At 41.2% G+C, this 25982-nt stretch overlaps 2 protein-coding genes across 5 annotated transcripts in view; both read left to right on the top strand.

Annotated features, from left to right (window-relative positions):
• The window catches only part of nacc2 (NACC family member 2), a 48456-nt gene extending 31765 nt beyond the window's left edge, over positions 1-16691 (top strand). The window contains exons 2-6 of the mRNA XM_014128687.3: positions 654-1576; positions 8394-8570; positions 8980-9085; positions 9438-9535; positions 10062-16691. Of these exons, the coding sequence (XP_013984162.1) occupies positions 730-1576; positions 8394-8570; positions 8980-9085; positions 9438-9535; positions 10062-10606 (1773 nt within the window). The 5' untranslated portion in view covers positions 654-729 and the 3' untranslated portion in view covers positions 10607-16691. The remainder of the gene's footprint in view (positions 1-653; positions 1577-8393; positions 8571-8979; positions 9086-9437; positions 9536-10061) is intronic.
• Positions 16692-23191: 6500 nt separating this feature from the next.
• The window catches only part of LOC106563260 (nuclear pore complex protein Nup214), a 58635-nt gene continuing 55844 nt past the window's right edge, over positions 23192-25982 (top strand). For 2 of the 4 annotated variants that reach the window (XM_082958178.1, XM_014128682.3), the window contains exons 1-2: positions 23193-23538; positions 25676-25871. In XM_082958178.1, the coding sequence (XP_082814304.1) occupies positions 23497-23538; positions 25676-25871 (238 nt within the window). In that variant the 5' untranslated portion in view covers positions 23193-23496. Of the gene's footprint in view, positions 23539-25675; positions 25872-25982 lie in introns of all 4 variants that reach the window. The other 2 variants (XM_082958179.1, XM_082958177.1) reach the window with 2 other exon arrangements.

Consider the following 25982-nt stretch of genomic DNA (forward strand, 5'->3'; position numbering starts at 1 on the left):
TTTCCGTTTGTATTCTTGGAAACCCTTCTGCAGCGTTGCTCAATAATGAAACTGGCGAGTGTGTGGTGGAGAAAAACACAGAGATAAGGTTCATGGAAAGAAGGAACGTATGCAAATATGTCTGGGGAGGATGTCTGGCTGTAACTGGGTGTTATCGTAAAAAGAGCTATCAAAGTCACAATTATTTGTGTCTCTGAAGTTAGGTGTTTCTAGTTATTATGCATGTTTCCTTGCTGGCTACAGCTTAGTTTATACAGTCAAAGTGATGGGAGCATACTTATTGAGTTGGAAAAATACATGTAAATTATATCATTACACTGATTATATTAACTGTTCCTTTGGTCATTGAGGCCTACTAGTTTGAATACTTACTTTGCATATTACCTTAATTCATGTTTTTGTACCATATTTCTGCAGTTCTCCCATGTCTCTCTCTTCACTCACACATTCTTCTCTCATATGTCTCTTTCTGCTCTCTCTCCAACTTCCCCCTCTCTCTTCCTCCCTTTCCCGCTGTACCGTCTGTTTCACACATCGGTTTCACTTATCTGTCTCACCTCTCTTTTTGCTCTCTGTCTTTCACATACTCTATTCTCCTCTCTTCTCAAGTTTTCCAATTTGTCTAATCCATCTCTTCTTCTCTCCTTGTACAGATGTCCCTTTCTCTGGCCTTGTCTGTGGTGACTCTCTGAAGCCTCTTCCTCCTCCACCTCCTCTTCCTCCACCACCATGTCCCAGCTGCTCCACTTGGAGATCCCCAACTTCGGCAGCACGGTGCTGGGCTCCCTCAATGAGCAGCGCCTGCTCGGTCAGTACTGCGATGTCTCCATCCTGGTTAAAGGCCAGGCCTTCAAGGCCCACCGGGCTGTACTAGCCGCCAGCAGTCTCTACTTCCGAGACCTGTTCAGCAGCTCGTCCAAGAGTCAGTTCGAGCTGCCCTCGTCGGTGACTCCCGCCTGCTTCCAGCTGATATTATCCTTCTGCTACACGGGAAAGCTGACCATGGCAGCCAGCGAGCAGCTGGTGGTGATGTACACCGCCGGGTATCTTCAGATCCAGCATATTGTGGAGCGGGGCATGGACCTGATGTTTAAGGCCAACTCGCCCCACTGTGACTCTCAGACGGCAGCCATGGAGGAGCAGCAACCAGGCTCAGAGCCCCAGAGCCCCAGTAACAACACACTGGCCGGGTCAGGGACGTCCATCCTGGGGCTGCCGGGCTGGTCCCCCTCCCTGGTGCAGCCCACGCGGAGGATCAAACTGGAGGGGTGCGATCCATTGCCCAGCCTGAGTCACCATAAGAAAGGGTCCTCTTCATCTGAGCCGGGAGGGCGGCTCTCCAAGGGAAGCTCATTGTTCTACACGGGGGCGGGGGGAACCACCATCTTCCCGGGGATGCAGCCCTATCCAGTGGCCGGGGGAGAGAGGTCCAGTCCTGGGGCCTCCAGCCTGCCTACCACGGACAGCCCAACCTCCTACCAGAATGAGGATGAGGAGTTTGAGGAAGAGCCGTACGACGGGATCACGGAAGAGGCCTACAGTCAGATCTATGGGCGCTCAGCCAACCCATACGGAAGTAAGTATCAACTGTTGCTTAATAATGCAGTTCTCTGTAACAGTATATTAGTATAACTGCTACTCATTTGTTTAACTGCCAGCTATTTCCTTGGTGTTCACTTTGATATGCAAGGGATAAATGCGACGTTCTATACATTACCTTGAAAATAATGGATGACCGCCGAGTCCCTTTGCGGAGTTCATTATTCCAAGATAATGTGCAGAACGGAGGCGTTTATACTGCATATACCACAGTTACCAAAGAAAACAATACTTAAGCACACATTTACCTGTAGAAATAACATATAATACATGTTATACCACAGCATTGTTGAATAGTCGTTTCTGATTGGCTAGAAGAGCATTCTGGAATGGACATTAAAACCAAATAACAGGACGGTTGGACAAGATATCGGGACAGTTGGAAAAGATACTGGGAAATCTTGCAATCATGATGCAATATACACCTACACATGCAGACCATTGCTACAAAGTTACAGAAAGCTAAACCAACAACCACACAAACCGAAATTGGATACATTGTAAAAGCAGGTCCAACAAAGAAAAACATTGCTAGCTAACTAGCAATTGATTTGTTTTTGTAGAGACATATTTTTGGGATGACCAAACATGGTGAATGATGAACATGAAATTCTATGGTAGTCATGACGCAAGTGGTGCTATGCTGTCAAATCCTCCGACATGTTTCTAGTTTGACCAGCTGTTTTCAGCAACTGATATTTTTTTATTTGGTTGTCATATTGGCAGGTTTGCTAGCAACAAACTATTTGTATCGACGCGTGTCCTGAGAGAAGGCACTATGCCAGGCAAAATTGGGCATCATCTGCTCATTGTTATGGATGTATCCAAATTCAATAGAAAACAGCTTAAGCAAACGCAAATTCAGCTACTTCTCTGTTATTATGTCTGCAGACGTCGTGACTGTGTTAACCGTAGCTAGTTGGCTAGCTAGCAAGCAAGGCATAAGAACATTGCTAGCGAGCATAGCAATGGAACATATAGAATTAACATCTGGGTTGCGTCCTTAAATATAGAACTAATCGAATGAACAACTGGGTCGCGTCTCTAGCAACCAAAAGATGAGAAAGTATGAATTTGTTATAAAAATGAAAATATCAATGAAAATGTTTTATTTCTACAGGTAAATGTGTGATTTAGTATTGTTTTATTTGTTAACTGCGGTATAAGCGGGATAAACTCTTCTGTTCTATACATTACCTTGGAAAAATTAACTCTACCTTGGAAAAATTAACCAGTTTGATCATTATTACCATATATAGTCCTCCTGGTTTCTAATACTTCATAGGGAAAATAAGCACAAGTTCCATACAGGACTGTATCAAATAAAGTGCTGCCCAGTTCTCTGACTACCTCTTGTTATGAGAATATCCTTTCATGTCAAAGCAAGGGCTCCCTTGCAACATCTCACTTCATGAGCACTGATGGGGAACGTTACTTTTAAAAGTAACTTGTTATGTTACAACATTACTTGCATTAAAAGTAACACGTTATGTTACAACTAGGGCTGACCCCATTTAGTCAACTGGTCGATTTCTTTGGTCGATAGGTTGTTGTTCGACTGAGATTTTTTTAGTTCAGCAGTCAAAAATTGTAACAAAAAATTCATGGCACACTAGACACCTGTCTGATTGGCGCCTGTCTTGTTGGACTAATCCATTGCGGAGGCCGTGGGGATGGCACAGTCCATCACTCTTAGACAGGTATCGGAAAGAGTGAGAGTATTCCTTAGGCCTACAGTAGGTGTGAAAATAATGTGTCTTGGGTATAATTTAAAATGTTGAGTCAAGAAGAAGGGGATTGTGGCTTAGATGCACCAGGCTTGTCTCTCTCCAGAATACGCTCTCTCCCGCCAATTTGTGCGCATTCATTGTTTCATAACTTAATTGTGTGAATTGTTTGCCCTTTGATTGTTAGTATCTAGCATCTCACCATTACATATACCACCAGTAGTACATTTATCATTAATTCCTATAATTTCTAATATACAATGTTTGTTTGGTTACGGTCATTTCTGTTAATGCATTCAATATATTATTACTCCAGTCTTTTGTCATTCTCATTATCGGAGTGGACACGTATGCATGTAGGCCTAAACCAACTGGCCTGCACGCAAATGTATAAATGTGCTCATTTGGGGATGTCTGATAGTATTTCTGATTGTTTTAACTCACCACCACTAATGAGCTGTGGAGCTTCTCAAAGTATTTTTTTTATTCACCTCAAACAGCAAGTAAACAAAGTCTGTTTTTACATCCATTAAGAATGACAATAGTTCCTCAATGTATTTTAAAAATCTATCCAGCTCTACTCCTTTCAATAACCACCGACCCTCGGTGTGAATGGGAAAAATGACATGCTCTGATCCAGTGTAAACGTCATAAAAAAAGATGACTTCTTATCCCTTGCACAAATACAGCTGTGTCTGTCTCACTTGCACAGGAAACTCTGAGTCCCCAGAGTAATTTATACAATGTTGCAAGTTTGCTAGACCCAGTGCTTTGCAGGCCATACCCAGTTGATAGTTGATACAATGTTTCAAGTTCGTTGTAGACAGGCAGAGTAGAGAGATGAATGCGATTGGAGAACATGAACAATCCTCCATGTGTAGCCAGTGATTTATAGGATATTTATTTATATCAAGATATTTTCCACCTGTTTTTGTTTGTTGGCTTTATGTAGGCTATTTTTACCTAGTTTGCAATATATCTAAAATACATTATTATAATTTAAATTAAACTGTTCCATGAAAATGTGCTTATGAAAATCATAACTGGGACGCAGATTGGTAGAAATGGTAAGATAAATTGTAAATTGGCCCTCCACATGAAAAAGTCAAAGGCCAGCAGGAGCGGAAGGGGGACGGTTGAGAACAGGTTTTTTCTTCTGGTTATCTTGATCTCTGGCTCCCTCTTGAGTCATTTATGTGTCTTAATTATTTCATCAAACAGTGCACTTAAAGTATTAGACAAGCTCAGTGCATATAGTTGATTTTATTAAAACACATAGGGTGTGTCTATATATGGAAAAATATAAGTTAAAACAGACGACTCTCAGGCGACCAATATATTTTTGGGTCGGGGACAGCCCTAGTTACAACGTTACTTACAATGGAAAGTAACTTGTTACGTTACTTTTGCGTTACCAAAAACAGAAAACCCTCTGAAGATGCCTTGCATGTGTTGGTCATTCATTCTTATGCTCATTAAAGGGTGCACACTGCCTTTGAATGCCTTGCATAGCCTACCATCCGTAGCCTAATCTATAACTCTGGGCTATACCAAGTAATAATGACCGACACAATATCTCCTTTACAATACTTAAAATAAATGATTTTGTTGAATTATTTACACATAAGTACTGTAAATGCATATATAAAACCAACTGGGCACATTAAAATGAGAGCTCAAATACAACGACAACTGGCTTTTCTACTACCAATTCGAAGTAATGTGAATAATTCCACGATAAAGTCTATTGTCTCTGCCATCTCGCTAGCTATCTAGCTACCAGCTACTATGCCAGCTACCCGCCACAACATTCTTGTAGAAACAGGAAAAGCACGACAAATGTACAGTAGCCTATGGGGAGGGATTTTCATGTTTTATTTGTGCCAACAAAGAAAAAGGGAAATAATATTGTAAAAGTATGTAGTTACTTATTTGAAAAAGTAACATAGTAACTCAACTACTGTGTTAGGTTATTTCTTTGCCACAAAAAAGTAATCAGAGTACAGTAACATGTCACTTTATAACACATTACCCCAACATTGTTCATGAAACATGCAAAAATGAAGCAATATATTTTTCATTTTTAAATGTTAGATTCAAAGAATATGCATGTTAGGTAAATTCATTCACCTTATACACACAAAAACAGCCATGTATAAAATAGTTTTTTAATTAACACATTACTGAGTGTTGCATGTGAGCTGGAGAATGGATCAGGTTAATACTCTTGTATCAGGTAACACATATGATAGCCGTGCATGCCAGTCTTCCAGGCTGACCTATACATTGTTTTTACAAAATCATGAATGTGTCATAAATAATGTCACGTGGCCTCATAAAATGGTGTTTCATATAATGCATCTCATAACATCAATCATGAACATCGTGCACTATTAGCATTGTCTCTTGTCATGCTCATTTGATGGTGGGCTTTAAATAGTCTTATTTATGTAGACTTATGAGAATATTATATGAGGTTATGGTTACTGTATTAATTATACAACTAAATGCTCTGCATGGTCAATCCGACTTCTGCAGAGGCCATACAGCATTTACTGCAATACAGCATCCGCAGTTTTCAGGGCATTTATACTTCTTGCGAGCAGAGCTGTTGTGAAGGATGTTGTTAAGGAAGTGAGTTAGTGTTTATACTGGATCTCCTGCCACCACCTACCATCAACCAATCATGTCAATGCGGTGCTATACGGAGCTATACGGAGGCGTCCACATTGTTAAGAAATAGGGGTGGCGCACGGCAATGCGGTACAGAGCTCAATTTGGCCTCTGCATGCCTCCGGCGGCTCCGCAATTGCATCAAACTCTCCATCTTTGGATCGAGCATGAATTGGCTTTTATGCACACACATACAGTGTATTCGAAAGTTATTCAGATCCCTTGACTTTTTCAACATTTTGTTACGTTGCAGCCTTATTCTAAAATTGATTAAATTATTTATTTTTCTTCATCAATCTACACACAATACCCCATAATGACAAAGTGAAAACAGATTTTTAATACATTTGCAAACATTACGAAAATGTCGATAATAAAAAACAGAAATACCTTATTTACATAAGTATTCAGACCCTTTGATATGAGACTGGAAATTGAGCTCAGGTGTATCCTGTTTCCATTGATTATCCTTGATTTGTTTTTACAACATGATTGGAGTCCACCTGTGGACATGATTTGGAAAGTCACACACCTGTCCATATAAGGTCCCACAGTTGACAAAGCATGTCAGAGCAAAAACCAAGCTATGAGGTAGAAGGAATTGTCTGTAGATCTCCGAGACAAGATTGTGTCGAGGCACAGATCTGGAGAAGGGTACCAAAACATTTCTGCAGTATTGAAGGTCCCCAAGAACACAGTGGCCTCCATCATTCTTAAATGGAAGAAGTTTGGAACCACCAAGGCTCTTCCTAGAGCTGGCCACCCAGCCAAACTGAGCAATCGGGGGAGAAGGGCCTTTGTCAGGGAGGTGACCAAGAACCCGATGGTCACCCTGACAGAGCTCCTCTGTGGAGATGGGAGAACCTTCCAGAAGGACAACCATCTCTGCAGCACTCCACCAATCAAGAGTGGCCAGACGGAAGCCACTCTTCAGTAAAAGGCACATGACAGCTCGCTTGGAGTTTGCCAAAAGCCATAAAAAGGACTCAGACCATGAGAGGCAAGATTCTCTGGTCTAATGAAACCAAGATTAAACTCTTTGGCCTGAATGTCAAGCGTCACGTCTGGAGGAAACCTGTCACCATCCCTGCGGTGAGGCATGGTGGTGGCAGCATCATGCTGTGGGGATGTTTTTCAGCTGCAGGGACTGGGAGACCAGTTAGGACCGAGGGAAAGATGAATGGAGCAAAGAACAGAGATATCCTTGATGAAAACCTGCTCCAGAGCGCTCAGGACCTCAGACTAGGGCAACGGTTCACCTTCCAACAGGACAGCTACCATAAGCACACAGCCAAGATGTCTCTGAATGTCCTTGAGTGGCCCAGCCAGAGCCCAGACTTGAAACCGATCGAACATCTCTGGAGAGCCATAAAAATAGCTGTGCAGCAATGCTCCCCATCCAACCTGACAGAGCTTGAGAGGATATGCAGAGAAGAATGGGAGGAACTCCCCAAATACAGGTGTGCCAAGCTTGTAGCGTCATACCCAAGAAGGCTCGAGGCTGTAATTGTTGCCAAAGGTACTTCAACAAAGTACTGAGTAAAGGGTCTGAACACCTAGGTAAATGTGATATTTTTTTGATTTTTAGAAACCATTGAAATCATTTTAGGCTGTAATTTAACAAAATGTGGAAAAAGTCAAGGGTTCTGAATACTTTCCGAATGCACTGTACTTGCACATATGCACACTCATGCGCGCACACACACACAGACACTAAAACACCCCACTGTCCCTACTGCAGAGGTTTATATTTTTTGTTTCAGAGGGCATTGCTATTGGACAGGTTTGTCGAAGTCTAGAGTTTCAGATATTTATGAAATCCATTCTATCTACAATCAGTCAGAACACCCCAGGGTGACATTGTGGGATATTTGAGAGAGAGAGAGAGAGAGAGAGAGTGTGTGTGTGTGTGCGTGCGTGCGTGTGTGTGTACGTGTGTGTGTGTACGTGTGTGTGTACGCGCAATCTTAGAGGTCAATGTGAAGGTTTTGGGAGGGAAATTAATCCACAGTTTGAAACCAGTAACACTCTCCCCTATGTCTATGTCTCTCAAGATGCTGATACAGCACGTTGCTTATCTGGAATTTAGCTGTGCTAGGCCTTGAATCATTTATTAAACACCCTCACTTTTAATGGAGATCACCTTAACCTTGTGTAGGCTGATGTTAAATTCTATCTAGCTTTCTCCTTGAAATATGTAAGAGCACTGTAGAAGGACTAGATAGTAGCCTGTGTGTCTGCCTGTCTCTCTTTGTCTTTCTGTCTCTCTGTATTTCACCCGGGGCGATTTTGCCTCCCTCTCTATAGAAAGGGTTTATTGTTATTTCCATAACTCTTATGATTTCTTCCACTACAGAGTTAACCCACTCCCTCTCTTCACCTGTCCCTCTCCAGTCCAGGAAAAGCCAGAGATGGCAGCCATGCCCCTGTCCCTGGAGAGCCGCTCCTGTGTGCTGATCCGTAGGGACCTGGTGGCCCTGCCCGCCAGCCTCGTCAGCCAGATCGGCTACCGCTGCCACCCCAAGCTCTACACCGAAGGAGACCCGGGGGAGAAACTGGAGCTGGTAGGAGGTAGGCAGCAGGAGGGGAGAGGGATCGGTGAATACTGGTTAGATGAGACCAGTTTTTTTGAAGTAGCAAGGCTGAAGTCTCTGTTGGTCTTTGGTAAAAGGGTTGAGGTAGAAGGTAGAGATTAGATCAAATGCTGTATGAAATGTTCAAGTTCAAGTTGATTTGCCATTTGTAATGAATACGATGGAAATCTTATTTATTCAAGAGGTGTCACATAAAATAAGTGATGGGAATGAAGATAAGTGATGGGGTGAAATAGCACTGTCTCGGTGAGAGTACTTTTACAGCATAAATGTTTAATGAAAGAAATGAGAGTTGGTTATAAAGTAGCGATAGAAATACATAGGGTAATGGAGTCGTGATGGGGAAACCTATTTCAATCAGGAAGCTCTCTCTCACACTACCCAAGGTACATCTGTGTTTATGACACGGGGCCAGCTAATGAACTGTCACCTGTGTGCTGGCATCAAACACAAAGTCCTACTGCGTCGCCTGCTCGCCACCTTCTTCGACAGGTAAGTCAAAGCTAATCTATAAGGTATTGATTAACAGTTAAATGATTTACATGTTTTAGGTGTGACTCAGATCCAGAAGCTGTTAGCTTTATCAGTATAGTTTTGATGATGAAGTGTCTGTTTCATATGCGATCGTATTCAGACTCAAAATCCATACACATATCCAACTTACATTTAGATTCCTTGTTTTCAATGCCCTTACTTGCACAAAGTTTAGTATATATGTATGAATCTATCTTCTCAAGTCAACATAAACCTACGGTTTGCAGTGTGCTATAGTCGTGTTGAAATGTGTATTCATATGGAAGTGGTGTTCACGCTGCCCTCTGGTGTTGGCTCTGTGTGCCTGCAGGAACACCCTGGCTAACAGCTGTGGGACTGGCATCCGCTCTTCTACCAGTGACCCCAGTAGGAAACCTCTGGACAGCCGTGTGCTCAACGCTGTCAAACGTGAGTCTGAAGTTGATCAAACGGTGATCTTACATTGTTAAATATCTGGTTGTTTAGAATGGAGGATAATGGTTCAGGGGGATGGCAGCCTCTGTTGAATGATGTTACTGTTTCAGAGGCAAACTATTGTAGATGGTTTATGAGACTTTGAATGAAGAAGTGTGATGTTCCAGACTAGTCTGTAGCCATTAGCCATTTTAGGTTATGAAAACACAAGCATTTTGATCACCTATTCATATAGACTGAGCCACAGGCAAAACAGCTGGTTATTTTTAAAAAGAATGTCTTCCAACTCTTTCTGCCTCTTTCTCTCTATCTTTCTGTCTCTCTCTCTCTCTGTATCTTTCTCTCTCTCTCTCTCTCTCTCTCTCTCTCTCTCTCTCTCTCTCTCTCTCTGTATCTTTCTGTCTCTCTCTCTCTCTCTCTCTCTCTCTCTCTCTCTGTATCTTTCTGTCTGTCTCTCTCTCTCTCTCTCTCTCTCTCTGTATCTTTCTGTCTGTCTGTCTGTCTCTCTCTCTCTCTCCAGTCTACTGTCAGAACTTTGCACCCAACTTCAAAGAGAGCGAGATGAACGTGATTGCCGCAGACATGTGCACCAACGCTCGGCGCGTCCGCAAACGCTGGCTACCCAAGATCAAGTCCATGCTGCCTGATGGTATGGAGGTCTACCGGGCTGGTGTGGGGGTGGCCGCTGGTGTGGGCCTGGGCCTGGCCCTGGGGGCCGCTGGACCCGGGGTGGTGCTCCCTTTCGAAACCGATTTTAAATCCCTGACCCCCTCTAGCCTGTCCCTGGACCAGAGGCTGTACTCGGAGCAGAAGGACCCACGCAGGACTCACTCTCTGTTGGATACAGTCAGCCCAGGGTTGGGGGAGGCTGGAGGGGAGGGCGTGGACGCAGAAATTGTCGGTCCCCAGGCAGGGGAGGAGGAGCAGGAGGAAGAGGAGGAGGAGGAGGAGGCTGTGTTAGAGGGGGGCTTGATGCCAGGAGGCGAGGCCGGGGGGCGGGGTGACATGGCCCCAGGACAGGAAGGGAAGGAGTTAGGAGAGGACCTGAGAATGAACGGGCAGTGAACATCCTCTGACGTCTATCTCTCCATCCACCGCCACATGTTCTTTCGCTCGCTCTTTCTCTCCTCTTCCACCCCTCTTCCTCCGCCCTTTCCTAAGGTAACCTCTCAGTACAAAAAGCCATGCTCTCAAAACTTACAGTACAACACACACACACTGTGTATTCTTTAGCAGGGCAGGGAGTACAAGATGTGTTATGTTGAACAGACACAAGCATTGCTGGGGAACAAACAGAATGACTTAGCGAGAATAAAAATGCTCTCATTTGAACATGGAAGAACTTTACTTTAGACCTGAGACATCAGGTCATTTTCTCCTGAATATTTTTAGTATTCATCTTCAAGACCACATTGTAGTTAAAACTGAACAAAGTAACACTGTTGTGTTACCATTCCTGCATAGTTGTAGAACTTGCTACACAACAGTAACAGTTACTGTACATCTATGGAGTGTGTCTCAGATAAGACTGTAAAATGATAGTCCTCTTTCTAGGAAAGCAGCATGGGTTCTATAAATAACCTAAGTAACCATGAAACAGATCACACTGCTCTGGCTGTGTGAGAGACTAAACATACAGTACTCTACAGGAGCAACATGGCTCAGTGTATTTTATACAAATTACCATATTCCTTCTTGATGTGCCACACAAATTCTTGGAAGAAATAATATGATCTCATCGCAACATACAGCAAATCAGTGGAACAATTTCATGTTGGGGAAAAAAATAGCATGTGATGTTGTGAGAGAGAGAGAGAGAGAGAGAGAGAGAGAGAGAGGGAGAGAGAGAGAAGAAACTTTTAACCTCCCTTGCTTAAGGGTTGTGGTTTTCCACGCCATTGAAAAAATTATCTGGAAACACGAAGAGCTTTTGTCTATGGATCATCCTTAGACAAAATGACGTCATCTTCGATTGGCCAGTCAATGCAATGCCTGTGTCTTTTAACGGATAGACACACGTACATACAGAACATATACATACACACACACACACACACACACACACACACACACACACACACGCACAATCACTGTTCCCACCCACCTTGTGATTTTAACCTCTAATACAGTACTGATGCATCTGAGACTCTGACAAATCAGCTTAACAGTGCTTGCAAACTTAGCATACCCTTACAATAGTACACAGTAACACAGACTGAGTCATGGAAATGTCAGAGACACGAACATGCGCTAACACAAAGCTTGCATGCAAAACGAATTCAGAGAATCTAAAATACATCAACAACAGAGCCACTTATGAATATGCATACAGAAAAGAAACAACAGCTGCAGTTGCCTGAGGATATATCATTAATATGGAAGGAGATACCTTTTATATATGCGTTTCTTTTCAGAGTCATGCATTTCGCCTGTGTTTCACCCAGGTTTGTGTAACTTGGGTATGGCCTGGCTTTCATCTGGGGTGGAGGGCACTAGAGACATGCTGAATTGAGCATACTACATAGTAGTGAGGACTTCAAAGTGAGTTGCAGGTGAAAAGCACGGTTTTACTAACGTTACAGCGTGCTCGAAAGGATCAGCACTAAGACTACAGCACCCAGCCTACAGCTTTCTTGCATCCGGTATTTGTTTTTTGTAAATTATTGAATGAAACTAATATGATACATTTCTGTTGGCTTATTGCATTTGCACTTGAAGAGGTTATAGGAAGAGATTGATGGGGAGCTTATGGAGCTGCCTAGACTGTTCTAAAGAAGTAGGCTAACTGAAATTTGCCCCCATATCTCCCTGTTCGATTGGAGGATTTGAGGTTTGTGGACTTGGACGGTCGGTCATGCTGACGACGACTGTTGCTCTACGGCAGGGGGGAGACGAGAGACAAAATGTTGCACAGAGACATTTACTAGTTTTGTTGCACTTTAGTTTTTATATATTTTGTCTGTTCTCGCTCTGTTACGTTTTGCCAAAAGTAGGGAAGGAGTCTATAAATAGCTTCTAACGATAATGGTTGGTCGATAACCCACCGGAATTAGTTGCTTGGGGTAACACATTGATAGGCCTATCAGACACCCACACTGTATGTTGTAGTTTATGAATGTGTACTTGATCATAAGACCTGGGTAAAAACATGAGGTAAGGAGACAGTAGAATTTGAGTGGTCCCAAAAACCTAAATAATCAACTTCCAAGCCTTCTGAAAAGCCTTGCTTTGAATTGTTGTCTTATAATCGCATGATGCAAAAGCACATCATGGTTTTTATATGTTATTGTTCTATATTAAGTGAAAACAAGATTGATCTGGTTTTAGAAACGAATATCATTTGGTCCTCAATGTCAATCGACTACAGCCTACACTAAGCCAAGATTCAAGACGCTGGCAGTTATCATATTGGCTTGGGATCTCATAACAACGAAGCAAGAGAGAACAAACAAGATCACATTTCCTCTGTCAAATTCAAATGCTTTATTATATGTGCCATTTTTTTAGACTGGGCCCGTTATGTTGTGTTGATCTATATGATCCTGTTGTATGGTTATTTTGGGGAGGCATTAACATGGTCCGGTTTCTTTAATAAGGAGCACAGGGTTATAATTGCACTAGGTAATGAGAAAACAAAAATGTTTACAAGAGTATTTTTTTTTGAGAAATGTGACCTGCAATGGAGAATAAGGCAGGGGAGGGGGATGGGTGAATGGGTGTGTGGGACTATGGGTAAATGTGAACTGTAGAATTGCTTCACTTAGCCTTGGTAGAGTACGGGAACAGTACTGTACAGTAAAATACAGTATCTTGGTACCACAAGAGAAAACTATTTTCTAGCACCTTGTACAGTGTTGTATGTACTCATTTAAAAGTGGGCCGGAGAATGGAATAACATGACACTTCTTTGAAAACAAAGGTGGGGTATCTGACTTTCCCTCTAAAGGCCACTAGAGCTGCTGTGATTTCAATAAAGAAGGACTGTGAAAGTCTTCCATTGTGGAAAATCTCCAAATATACAGTCAAACTAGCAATGTTTGTACTGTAGGCCTATATACTTATTCTATCCACATCCTGACAAGAAACCAATTATCTTCCTTGTTCTCAATCTCTATTCATCTGTAAGTAAACCTGCTTGTTGCAAATCACTAATAAGATAGGAAAGATAGACTGTAAACCAAACCTGTAATATAGAGGTAATAACTGCAAATCGACTCCTTTGGTCTATTTGCATGTGCAACCACTACTGGCTCTAAGGGAAAGTGAAATGGCTTTCCAGTAAAATACTGTCATTAGGGAGGTGAGTTTTCCTGTTCTGAAGAAGGGGTGGGGATCAGTGCCTTAATTGAGACTGCAGGGGGAGAGAGTGTTGTGCATAGTCACCATCTGTTTGCATTGGGACATCAACAAATACAGAAACTAGCTTTAGAGTTCTAATGACATAATGGAGAGTTTTGTGTACAGTTCTGAATGCTAAGGTAAATGATGCTGACAGTAAAATAGGCTCTGTTTTCTCAGAATACATTGGCAGGTGAGGTTAGGATGTGGGAGGTGTCTTGCTTTTTCTTGGAAAATAACCCCTAAGGCTTTACTGTGTTCTTGTAAGCAAATAATAATAATGATTTTGGACTTAAGCCCCGAACCATTTGCCTTCCTAAATTTCAGCAAAATATGTGTAAAATGGAGAAAAACAATACTGTGACATTTTGCATGGAAATGCTTGTATAGGTCTAGAGAATCTGACAGACTACAATAGTGACATATTATCACATATATTAGAAACCTTTGTTAGTTTCATGCTACTGGATGGTATAACAACCAGGTTTACTCCATGACTTGTCAGTAGTGGTCTATACTGCCTGAGTGGCAGGATATTTAGTTATTGGTGTCACTTTGTTATTTCAAAACCACCTGGATAACATGTGAACTTGATCAATCTGCAAGATATATCACACACTCAAACAGTTATCACCATAAATGTCCAGAAAGACTGAAAAAGCTTCAGATGACCCGTGGAGTAGGCTACAGTAGTACAGACTTTCACCCATAGGAGCCCTTATGTACATTCTTTTTGTTTATTTACCTTTTTTAATGCTTCAACTTGTTTATATCTGATCCGCTTCCTGCCTACCTTTCTGCATCTTCTGTACCTGATTCTGTCCAAGCCCCCAAAAAACACCCTCACAAACTGTATTCTTAGCTCTCGCCCTAAAGTCTTTTTGTGGGGGTGAAGTTGGAAATGAAATGATGTTGCACTAGAAAACTGAGTGAAGCTCAGAGAATGTCATGGCTAACCTAAAGAGAATGAGCTCTTTTTGTGGTGGCTGAAGAAATAATGTTCTGTCCCATATGTAACATAATACAATGCTATAATTTACAATGTTTACGTTAGTGTAGCACTTTGCTATTTCTTCAAATAGAGGCCTATTGACTACCAGAAATCAGCGATAATCTGACATTGCATTTTGGTCCAGCTTGTCCAACAAAACCTATGAATTCAATGAGTAGGATAGAATATGGGATTGTGCTGAGTGGGTGTGTAAATCCACCATTTTGGCAATGCAATGTGAACAGTCTGCACACAGTAATCTGAGCTGTTAAGTGTTCCCCGTAACCAATTGCTTTGTGTGGCATTTGGTTACCCAATTCCTACAGTACACACTTCTACACAGCTCTAACTCAGTACCCCTGGTTTGGCTGTTAGTCCAGAAAGGAGAGGTTCTAAAATACAGTAACTACAATTCCTTTCATATGGATTTTCGACATGTTGAAATAGGGTCAGCCTCAGTAACAACAGGCTTTTTGTTCAATGTCTGTAATGCATGCTGATACCCAGACACCCATTATTCCTACCTTGTTGAAGTCTATGATCTTGACACATTTTACTTCTAAGTTATATCAAGCTCTTTGCTATGGTCGCTTCTGACAAAGCAGACGGCCATGAATGAGTGTCCATTTTGTCTACCAATACAAAACCTAAAGACTGTTAGCATAAACCCACCCAGCTTACTACAGTAAGGTCTGAGGAATTGGAAGACTGACTATTGCAATGGATGTGCATGTGAACCTATGGACAGACTAAGAAAATAACTGCACTAAGTTTGTTTGTTTGTCTTTGGACATAATGCCATTAAAATAAAGAATAAATATATTTAATAAAAAAAATGTAAGAGTGAAGGTTGGAGGACAGACTTAAGTCTCTGGGAGCAACCTTCAAAGCCATGTGCTCAGAGCGCTGACAATCAGAACAGGGAAGACCCACGTGCACTATGGGAGATCTGTCATCAATAGCTGGGCTCCTGCTAATTCCTGCCTTGTTGCTTCCAGCTTTGCTATTGGTCCATGAGAGCTACTTACTCCAGAGTGGAGGCCTGTGGCAGTTCCAACTCCAGCCCTCAGGATTGCCTGGGCCAGTGTTCCCCAACTCCGGTCCTCGAGTAGCCCTAACAGCACACCGTTTTGTTTTAGTCCCGGACAAAAACACCTGATTCAACTTCTCAAAGGCTTGATGATAAGTTGATAAGTTGTCTAGGGCCACAACAAAAATATGTACTGTTGGGGGTACTCGAGGACCGGAGTTGGGAAACACTGGCTTAAGGCAACTATTGGTTCTCGGTGCACCTCTCTCAGCTACTGTAGATTTGATTGAGAACCTGATTGTTTTTAGATAGAAGTTCCCCTTAAGTACTGATTCAGGACCTGCTGTGTTTTTACTCCTAAATGTCATGTTCAGGATGAGGGTAGTTTAAGCTGATCCTAGAGCAGCGCTTTGGGGTGACTTAGCCTACTTGACAAATCTATAGGACAAGTGACTTGACATTTGTCGATCTCTTAAAGATTGGGTTCCAAAGGGTTGGAACCTGGCAAAATGGTTTTAATGGAACTCTGTGACTGCTTTATATTTTAAAAGACGATGATTAAAATGTGTATGCGCTTTCTAACTCAAGCATCAATAATATATACAAGACAAACACATGATGCCACTTTTGATGTTGCATAAAGAATACAAAATCTCCATCCCCGTTATGTTTTTTCCTTCCACCATCAGTTTTAGTTGAGGTTGACATTTGTGTAGTTCAAGAGTAACTGATTTCTTTCAAATGCAACATTGAGAAGTCTGCTTTTTAATAAAACTCCTTACTTCACCATATCTTCTGTCTTCTTGTTTTATATTCCCTGTTTATCATTGTTCTTTTTTAAAACAGGCCACATCAACATGTACCAGTCCTCGTTTAACTGGTATCAACAGCATGAATAGAGCAATTGGCATGGTAGGCCTATACAGTGTTGAGAAAACTCGGGAAACAAACATGACAGGTTTGATGTGTGGTTACTGTGGACTGGCATGGTCTAGCTAGCTAGCTTACTGGGTATCCAACCATTTCAATGATTGTGTTGTTAAATAAAATGTCTAACATTATAGTAAACATTGTAAACATAGCATTTCATAATTTATCTCTCCATTCTACCAATATTTGAGGATATTTTTTCATTCTCTTACCATCTTGAGGTTGATTTTCTCTCTGAGAAGCTCCTGCCTGATTTGGACACTTGTAAATTTGACGTCACGTCACATGTGAGTCTTGGGCAATGATGTATATGCCACGTTCAAATTCGTAAGTTGTATACTTGTTGTAGAAAGAGTTTCCCAGGATTGGAAATGATGCAGACAATTACATTGATGGAAGCAACAATCTATCTGCAATATTAAAGCTGATCCACCCCCCCAAAAAAAATATATATATATTAAAGTTTCACATTTGGAAAGTATCAGAATCAACCCAATAGGAAGCTCTACGCAAAAAAACCTACACAAAGTTGAACTCGGAGGTTCCGAGTTCCCAAGTTGACTTGAACGTGGCATTACACCCTGGATTGCTGATGCTCTTGCCGCGTTCAAGACAACTCGGAAACTCAGAACCTCCGAGTTAAAATGTGCGTTCGTTTTTTTGCGTTGAGCTTCCTATTAGTGGATTGCTGGTGCCCTTGCCGCATTCAAGACAACTCGGAAACTTGGATCCTCCGAGTTAAAATGTGTGTTCGTTTTTTGCGGAGAGCTTCCAATCTACAGCGAGTCTGGAATTTCCCATTTCTGAGTTGTCTTGAACGTGGCTTATGCATTCGCCAATGAGAGGCTTTGAAGCCACCGGCCATATTGGTACTCCTCGGAATTCCAGAGGTGTATTTGATCTGGTATATTTGATCTGCGCATGTACCAGCACCGGTAGCACAAGCCTCAGCTCTATTGTGCCAATAAAGTGACTTCGGAAGAACTGAAAGTATGCATCTTAGAAATAATTTTCCTATACAAACTTTAAATGTCTGAACTCGGAATCAAATAGGCTTCACAAAAATAACATGGTCGCAGTGGTAGAACGTTTATTTTATTGTTCATTTTCTGCATCTGTTTAAGTTCCATCAGGTAGCCTGATTTAGAAGGTGTCCATGTAAACCGGATTATTAGGGAAAACGGTCTTCTTGCGAAGCATAAACGTTTTAAATCTGACTTTCCACAATAATCATAGAATTGTGTGCGTGTAACTGTACTCAATGTTTCAAGGACAAAATTACCTGTCATGAAGTATTTTTTTCTTAAAGTGGGGACAGCAACATTGGTGCTCTCAAAAAAGTATACTTTAAGGAAAATGTTTGTATATGTTTTATTATGTTTTATTTATTTCTATGTTTAGCTCAATATCATTTAAATGTGTATATTATAGAATAAACGTGGCAAAAGCGAATGTAGATTAATAAATTAATTTTTATAGCTTCCAAAATATAGCTTTTTTACAACGATGGGGGAGTACTAAAATGGAGGCTGGCTTCAAAACATTGTCCCATGGTATTCATCTATATATAAAGCATTGGTCTCGGCGATACCTCTCTTCTGAACGGAACCGAGCATGCCTATCGCTCTGGGTTTGATTATTCTGCCTTGCAGATTACTTTTGTGCGTCACTCCCATTACCATTTTCCTAGAAGCAGGATATTATCAAAGACAATACAGTATGTAGAAACTCTGTGATATTATGCTGGCAGCAATATCCCTATTATTTCTATTTTAAATAAGAGTCCCTCTGCAAAAACATGCTGTTGTACAAATGTTTTTCACAGCATTGCAACCACCTTTGAAAAAATAAGTGGATAATTTTACATTTTGTTTTTAATATTGTATCATTTATACCAGCATCCCTTTTGAAAGTTTACACAAATACTGGTATGTTGAAAGGTATTTTGTAGGCTATATTTAAATACACTTTTACTAAAATACAGAAATATGTTCATCTATGGATTTCACATGATTGGGAATACAGACATGCATCTGTTGGTCACAGATTAATTTAAAATAAAATTCAATAAAATGTTATTTGCCAATAAAATGTTATTTGGGGTGGCAGCATAGCCTAGTGGTTAGAGCATTGGACTAGTAATTGAAAGGATGCAAGTTCAAATCCCTGAGCTGTCATGGTACAAATCTGTTGTTCTGCCCCTGAACAAGGCAGTTAACCCACTGTTCCTAGGCCATCATTGAAAATAAGAATGTGTTCTTAACTGACTTGCCTAGTTAAATAAAGGTAAAAAATAAACATGTGCCGAATACTTGTGAAATGCTTACTTACAAGCCCTAAACCAACAATGCAGTTTTAAGAGTTAAGAAAATAACTAAATACGTTTTTTTTTTTAAAGTAACACAATAACGAGGCTATATACAGCTGGTAACGGTACTGAGTCAAAGTGCAGGGGTACAGGTTAGTTGAGGTAATTGTGGTAATATGTACATGTAGGTAGGGGTAAAGTGACTATGCATAGATAATAAACAGTTAGTTGCATCAGTGTACAAAAAAGGGGGGGTCAATGCAAATAGTCCGGGTAGCCCTTTGATTAACTGTTCAGCATTCTTATGGCTTGGGGGTAGAAGTTGTTAAGGAGTCTTTTGGATCTAGACAGTACCGCTTGCCATGCAGTAGCAGAGAGAATAATCTATGACTAGGGTGTCTGAAGGCTGATCATTTTCCACAGGCCACAAAAAAAGGTAGGGGAGTGGATCAGAAAAACAGTCAGTATCTGGTGGGATCCCCATTTGCCTCATGCAGTGCGACACATTGAGTTGATCAGGCTGTTGATTGTGGCCTGTGAAATGTTGTCCCAATCCTCTTCGAGGGCTGTGCGAAGTTGCTGGATATTGGCGGGAACTGGAACCCGCTGTCGTGCAATTTGATCCAGGGCATCCCAAACAGGCTCAATGGGTGACAAGTCTGGTGAGTATGCAGGCCATGGAAGAACTGGGACATTTTCCGATTCCTGGAATTGTGTACAGATTCTTGTAACATGGCGTTGTGCATTATCATGTTGAAACAAGAGGTGATGGCGGCGGATAAATGACATGACAGTGGGCCCCAGGATCTCGTCACAGTATCTCTGTGCATTCAAATTGCCGTCAATAAAATGCAATTGTGTTTGTTGTCCGTAGCTTATGCCTGCCCATACCGTAACCCCACCGCCACTATGGGGCACTCTGTTCACAACGTTGACATCAGCAAACCGCCCGCCTACACGACGCCATGCTGGCAGCTCCCTGGTACAGTTGAAACCGGGATTCATCCGTGAAGAGTACACAGCCACTAGCGTGCCAGTGGCCAGGGAAGGTGAGCATTTGCCCACTGAAGTCAGTTACGACGCCAAACTGCAGTCAGGTCAAGACCCTTGTGAGCATGACAAGCACACAGATGAGCTTCCCTGAGATGGTTTCTGACAGTTTGTGCAGAAATTCTTCTGTTGTGTAAACCCACACTTTCATCAGCTGTCCGGGTGACTGGTCTCAGACGCTCCCGCAGGTAAAGAAGCTGTGGATGTGGAAGTCCTGGGCCGGCGTGGTTACACGTGGTCTGTGGTTGTGAGGCCGGTTGGACATACTGCCAAATTATATAAAACGGCATTGGAGGCGGCTTATGGTATTCTCTGGCAACAGCTCTGGTGGACGTTCCTGCAGTCAGCATGCCAATTGCACACTCCCTCAAAACTTGACACATCTGTGGCATTGTGTTGTGTGACAAAACTTTACATTTTAGAGACTGCACTGTTGGTTAGGGGCTCGTAATTAAAAATGTCACTGTAAGGTCTACACCTGTTGTATTTGGCGCATGTGACTAATAAAATTGGATTTGATTTGGCCTTTTATTGTCTCCAGCACAAGGTGAACCTGTATAATGATCATGCAGTTTAATCAGCTTCTTGATATGCCACACCTGTCAGGTGGATGGATTATCTTGGCAAAGGAAAAATGCTCACTAACAGGGATGTAAACAAATGTGCACAACATTTGAGAGAAATAAGCTTTTTGTGCATACAGTATGGACATATCAGGGATATTTTATTTCAGCTCATGAAACATGGGACCAACACTTTACATGTTGCATTAATTTTTTTGTTCAGTATAAATTGTCTCTTGTGCTGGGTAATGGGTTTAACAGAGTGCTGGTGACTGTAACGGTTGTCGTCTGGAATGGAGGACCAAAACACAGCAGGAATGTGGATGCTCATCTTGATATTTATTTGAAAATAAAGTGAACACCAAAATAACGAAGAACCAAACAGTCTTGTCATGCTCACACATGCGAAACAAGAAACAATCTCCCACAAACACTAAACCTAACACATACCCATATATAGGACTCCCAATCAGAGGCAACGAGAAAACACCTGCCTCCAATTGAGAGTCCAACCCCAATAAACCAGACATAGAAATACAAAAGACCAGAGACCACATAGAAATACAAACATAGAACATTACCCAAAAACCCGGAAATAATAAATCAAACGCCCTACTAAATAAACCACCACCCCGAACCACATAAAACAAATACCCTCTGCCACGTCCTGACCAAACTACAATAACAAATAACCCTTATACTGGTCAGGACGTGACAGTGACTCCTTACTCCACCCACTCCATTCACTGCAATGCAATACACTGAGTAAACCAAACATTAGGATCACCTTCCTAATATTGAGCTGCAGCCCTCCTCTCCCGTTTTGCCCTCAGAACAGCCTTAATGTGTTGGGACATGGACTTTACAAGGCGTCGAAAGCATTCCACAGGGATGCTGGCCCATGTTGACCAGCAGTGTTGCAATTCTTGACACAAGCTGGTGTGCCTTGCACCTACTACCATAGCCCATTCAAAGGCACTTAAATATTTTGTCCTGCCCATTCACCCTCTGAATGGCACACATACACAACCCTTGTCTCAATTGTCTCAAGGCTTAAAAATCATTTTATAACCTGTCTCCTCCCCTTCATCTACACTTGAATTTAACAAGTGACATCAATAAGGGATCATAGCTTTCACCCGGTCAGTCTAATGTTTTGTACACTCAGTGTTTATGGGACAGTTACTGGCTTGTAAAGAAAACTTTTCTACTCGTCTCAGCTAAGGTGGTGTGGGAAATACTCTGTAGGGTATCTAGTAACCAAATAACTCCTAGTAAAATATAAGTGTTCAACTGGCTAAAAGTGTATTTCATCCTCATATTGTGCTTGCTTAGGTCTTTAAATAAGGCAAGACGAAGGCTAAGTAATAATCACTTTTTCTAAGAAATTACAATTTGGAGAGATGGAGAGGTGGGTTTAAGAAAATTGTTAGAACGCTGTACATAATTGGGGTGATATAAACATATATCAACATGATTTTGCTAGCTTACTACCTCAAAAATATTTTATTTGGTCAGGCCAAGCGATTGACATGATGCATTTTTTGGCCTTGGGCTGGTTTATATGTGTAAAGGTGCAGCCATTTCCATTACCATTAGCTTAATCTAATTACTTTAACAGATATGTTAGTCCATCATTGTTTACATTGTGTTTTTGAAGCAGTTGACTTCTCAAGTAATCAATTGCTAATAATCGGTATTTGGTACCTCCATTGGGGCAAGGCAAGAGTGTATGAAAGTCTAGTATGGAATGACATTTTATTTCACACTGGAAGCAAGCAGGGTAAGCAAAATAAAAAGTGTTATGGTGTTTTGTCTTCCCAAGTGATATCCATCAAAATAACAGTACATTTATTTATTATTTTGGAATTATATAACATTCAAAACTAAATGCATATGTCTATAACACATGTTTATAACACAGTCCCCCTCCAAAGTTACACATATTTGGTTAGTAGAGACATTACTGAGTATTTTCCACCCCACTTTAGATGATACGGGTAGAAAGGTTTTCTCTCTGCAATTCAATATGTATTCTATGTACAGCGTATTGCATAGGGGGCTATGGAGGGGGTGGAGTGAAAAACCATCAGCAGGCGGTGGGACACAGTCCCCCTCCAAAACTTAACATATCTGGTTAGTGTAGAGACCCTACTGAGTATTTCCCAACTCACTTTAGTTGATGCAGGTAGAAAAGTTATATTTTCATCCCAATATTGTATTCCCCACATTTAAAAAAAAATGTTTTCATAAATTACTTATTGACTTTTCTTGTTGGCACAATAAAAGTGGCCATTGATTAAAACGCAATATATTTTGAATGAGTTGTCCACATTGCAATGTTTTGATATTCAGGCTTATATTTTCAAGGAATTCCTCATTACCATACGACAGTGACGTCATAATTTGTGCGGCTGGCAGAATACCCGTTCTTATATTATGCCGCGTTCAACACAAATCGGAATTAGGAAACTCCAACATTGCAGACTTGCTGTTTCTTTGAAAGTGGGATGTGTGAAACTACAACCAAACAGCATAATCGAAATATCCGATTTTCCTAGTTCCGACTATTACATGAACGCGGTTTAATACCTTCGTGAATAATGCTTGTGTCACTTCCGTATTGCATTTCGCAAAATTCGAGCGCGGTATGATTTCATTTCATGTGGAAACGAAAAGTTAACCCGTGTATATTTCTTAGAGTTCGGCTGTAGCCAAAACAAACATACCTGCTGTTATTTCAACATGAGTGACGACCCTGACTCTCCTCCCGAAAGGGAAATGAAGGTAGGCACACTATTGTACGTAGTGTAGCTTGCTAGGTTCAGGTTGCGGCAGTAGCTTACTTGCGCAGCAAGTGGTTTGTTAGCTAGCTAGATAACGTTAGCTAAAGGCAACATAGACGGGCTAACTCGTATTTGTTTCGGCCTGGGGATAACCTTCCAACTGAAGTACTGTATGGGCTATTCCTTACTGCCAAATCCCCACAATGTTACTGGCTAACGTTAGAAGCTTGCCTGAACTTTAGTGAAAGATGGCTAGCTAAGGCAGACTCCGCTAGGTAGCTAACAACAACATCACGAACATCAATATGTCTCCATAAAAGCAAAGTAACTTTAGGGATTTACAGTTGATAGCTGACGTTACCTAAGCTAGCTGTGTACAATTGGGTGTCTAACACTGACCTTAAGCTGTAACTTAGTAAGTAACGTTAGTTAGCTACTAACCACTGTACATTTATTTGTTATATACATTTTTTGAATGAACAATAGCACACGTACAAAAACAGAAATATACAGACAAGCGTGCATAAACCTAGCTACGTAGACAGGGGTATTACATGTCAAAATACATTTTAAATTTGTCCGTTTTATGGTACGTACTTTTTTGTTTTTACATTTACTGACCATTTCGTTTCAGTTCTATCTTAAACAATGTAAAGATGGGTTTGTTCTTCGCCCACTTCATCTATATGGATAAATAATCTTGGCCTTTTAGGCATAGTGACAAAGAAAAAGCCATATCTCAGACTGGCCAATAAAAAGAAAATATTAAGATGGGCAAAAGAACAGACAGAGGAACTCTGCCTAGAAGGGCAGCATCCCGGAGTCGCCTCTTCACTGTGGACGTTGAGACTGGTGTTTTGCGGGTACTATTTAATGAAGCTCCCAGTTGAGGCCTTGTGATGCGTCTGTTTCTAAAACTAGACACTCTAATGTACTTGTCCTCTTGCTCAGTTGTGCACCGGGGCCTCCCACTCCTCTTTCTATTATGGTTAGATCCAGTTTGCACTGTTCTGTGAAGGGAGTAGTACACAGCGTGGTACGAGATCTTCACTTTCTTGGCAATTTCTCGCATGGAATAGTTCTCATTTCTGTTTCTGGCCATTTTGAGCCTATAATCGAACCTGCTGATGCTCCAGATACTCAACTAGTCGAAAGAAGGCCAGTTTTATTGCTTCTTTAATCAGTACAACAGTTTTCAGCTGTGCTAACATAATTGCAAAAGGGTTTTCTAATGATCCTTTTAAAATGATACATTTGGATTAGCTAACACAACGTGCCATTGGATCACAGGAGTGATGGTTGCTGATAATGGGCCTCTGTACGGCTATGTAGATATTACATAAAAAACAAGCCGTTTCCAGCTACAATAGTCATTTACAACATTAACAATGTCTACACTGTATTTCTGATCAATTTGATGTTATTTTAATGGACAAAAAATTAGCTTTTCTTTCAAAAACAAGGACATTTCTAAGTACCACCAAACTTTTGAACAGTAGTTTATTTTTACATTTTAGTCATTTAGCAGACGCTCTTATCCAGAGCGACTTACAGTAGTGAATGCATACATTTCATTTCATACATTTTTATTTATTTTTCTACTGGCCCCCCGTGGGAATCGAACCCACAACCCTGGCGTTGCAAACACCATGCTTTACCAACTGAGCCACAGGGAAGGCTATATCACAACAGGTGTAAATATATGGGTCACGACAGTGTTATGTCTGCTGATATGACATGGTTATAACTGTCATAATGTGTTATAATGGTGGGTTTCAAGTAAAACGTTACCTACTACTGATGACCTTTCCTTTAAATGTACCTCTTAAAACTGCTACTCTAGCGACAACCATTTATGAATGTTGTGCTCTAAATCTTGTTTTTGCTATTAATAGGAGCATTTTTTCCCAGAAGGCATTCATTCAGCTACTAGCTATCCCAACATTGGTGATAGTGGTACTATAATAAAGCACCACTAACTACCTATTTTACTTATTTACAATCTAACTCATCCAATCAACAACATATGTTTATTAACATAGTCAAAATGTTCTTTACAGGTCTTAAACCAGTAGCCTACAGTACAAGACTTTCAGTGCTATCACGGTCATTAAGTATTTTATTATTATTTTATGCAGGATTTTCAGTTCCGGCAAATGAAGAAAACCCGGGTATTTGATTCACCTGATGACCTTCCAAAGGATAGATCAAGTCTACTTGCCATCTCAAACAAATTCGGACTGACATTTGTTGGACTAGACAAAAAGATCAAGGTATACCACACGCGGGACATCCTAGCTGCAGACAAAGTTGATGGGAACTCCAATGAAATAAGTAAGAATGTCCTTAAATTGGTAATTCCATCTTGTACAGTTTTGGCTAAGCAAAGACTGTTAATGGCTTGCCTTGGCCAATTTGACTTGATTTCTACCTTTTTCTCTACAT

The sequence above is a fragment of the Salmo salar genome, chromosome 11 (assembly GCF_965601325.2).
Source record: "Salmo salar chromosome 11, fSalSal1, whole genome shotgun sequence".
Classification (NCBI taxonomy): Eukaryota; Metazoa; Chordata; class Actinopteri; order Salmoniformes; family Salmonidae; genus Salmo; species Salmo salar.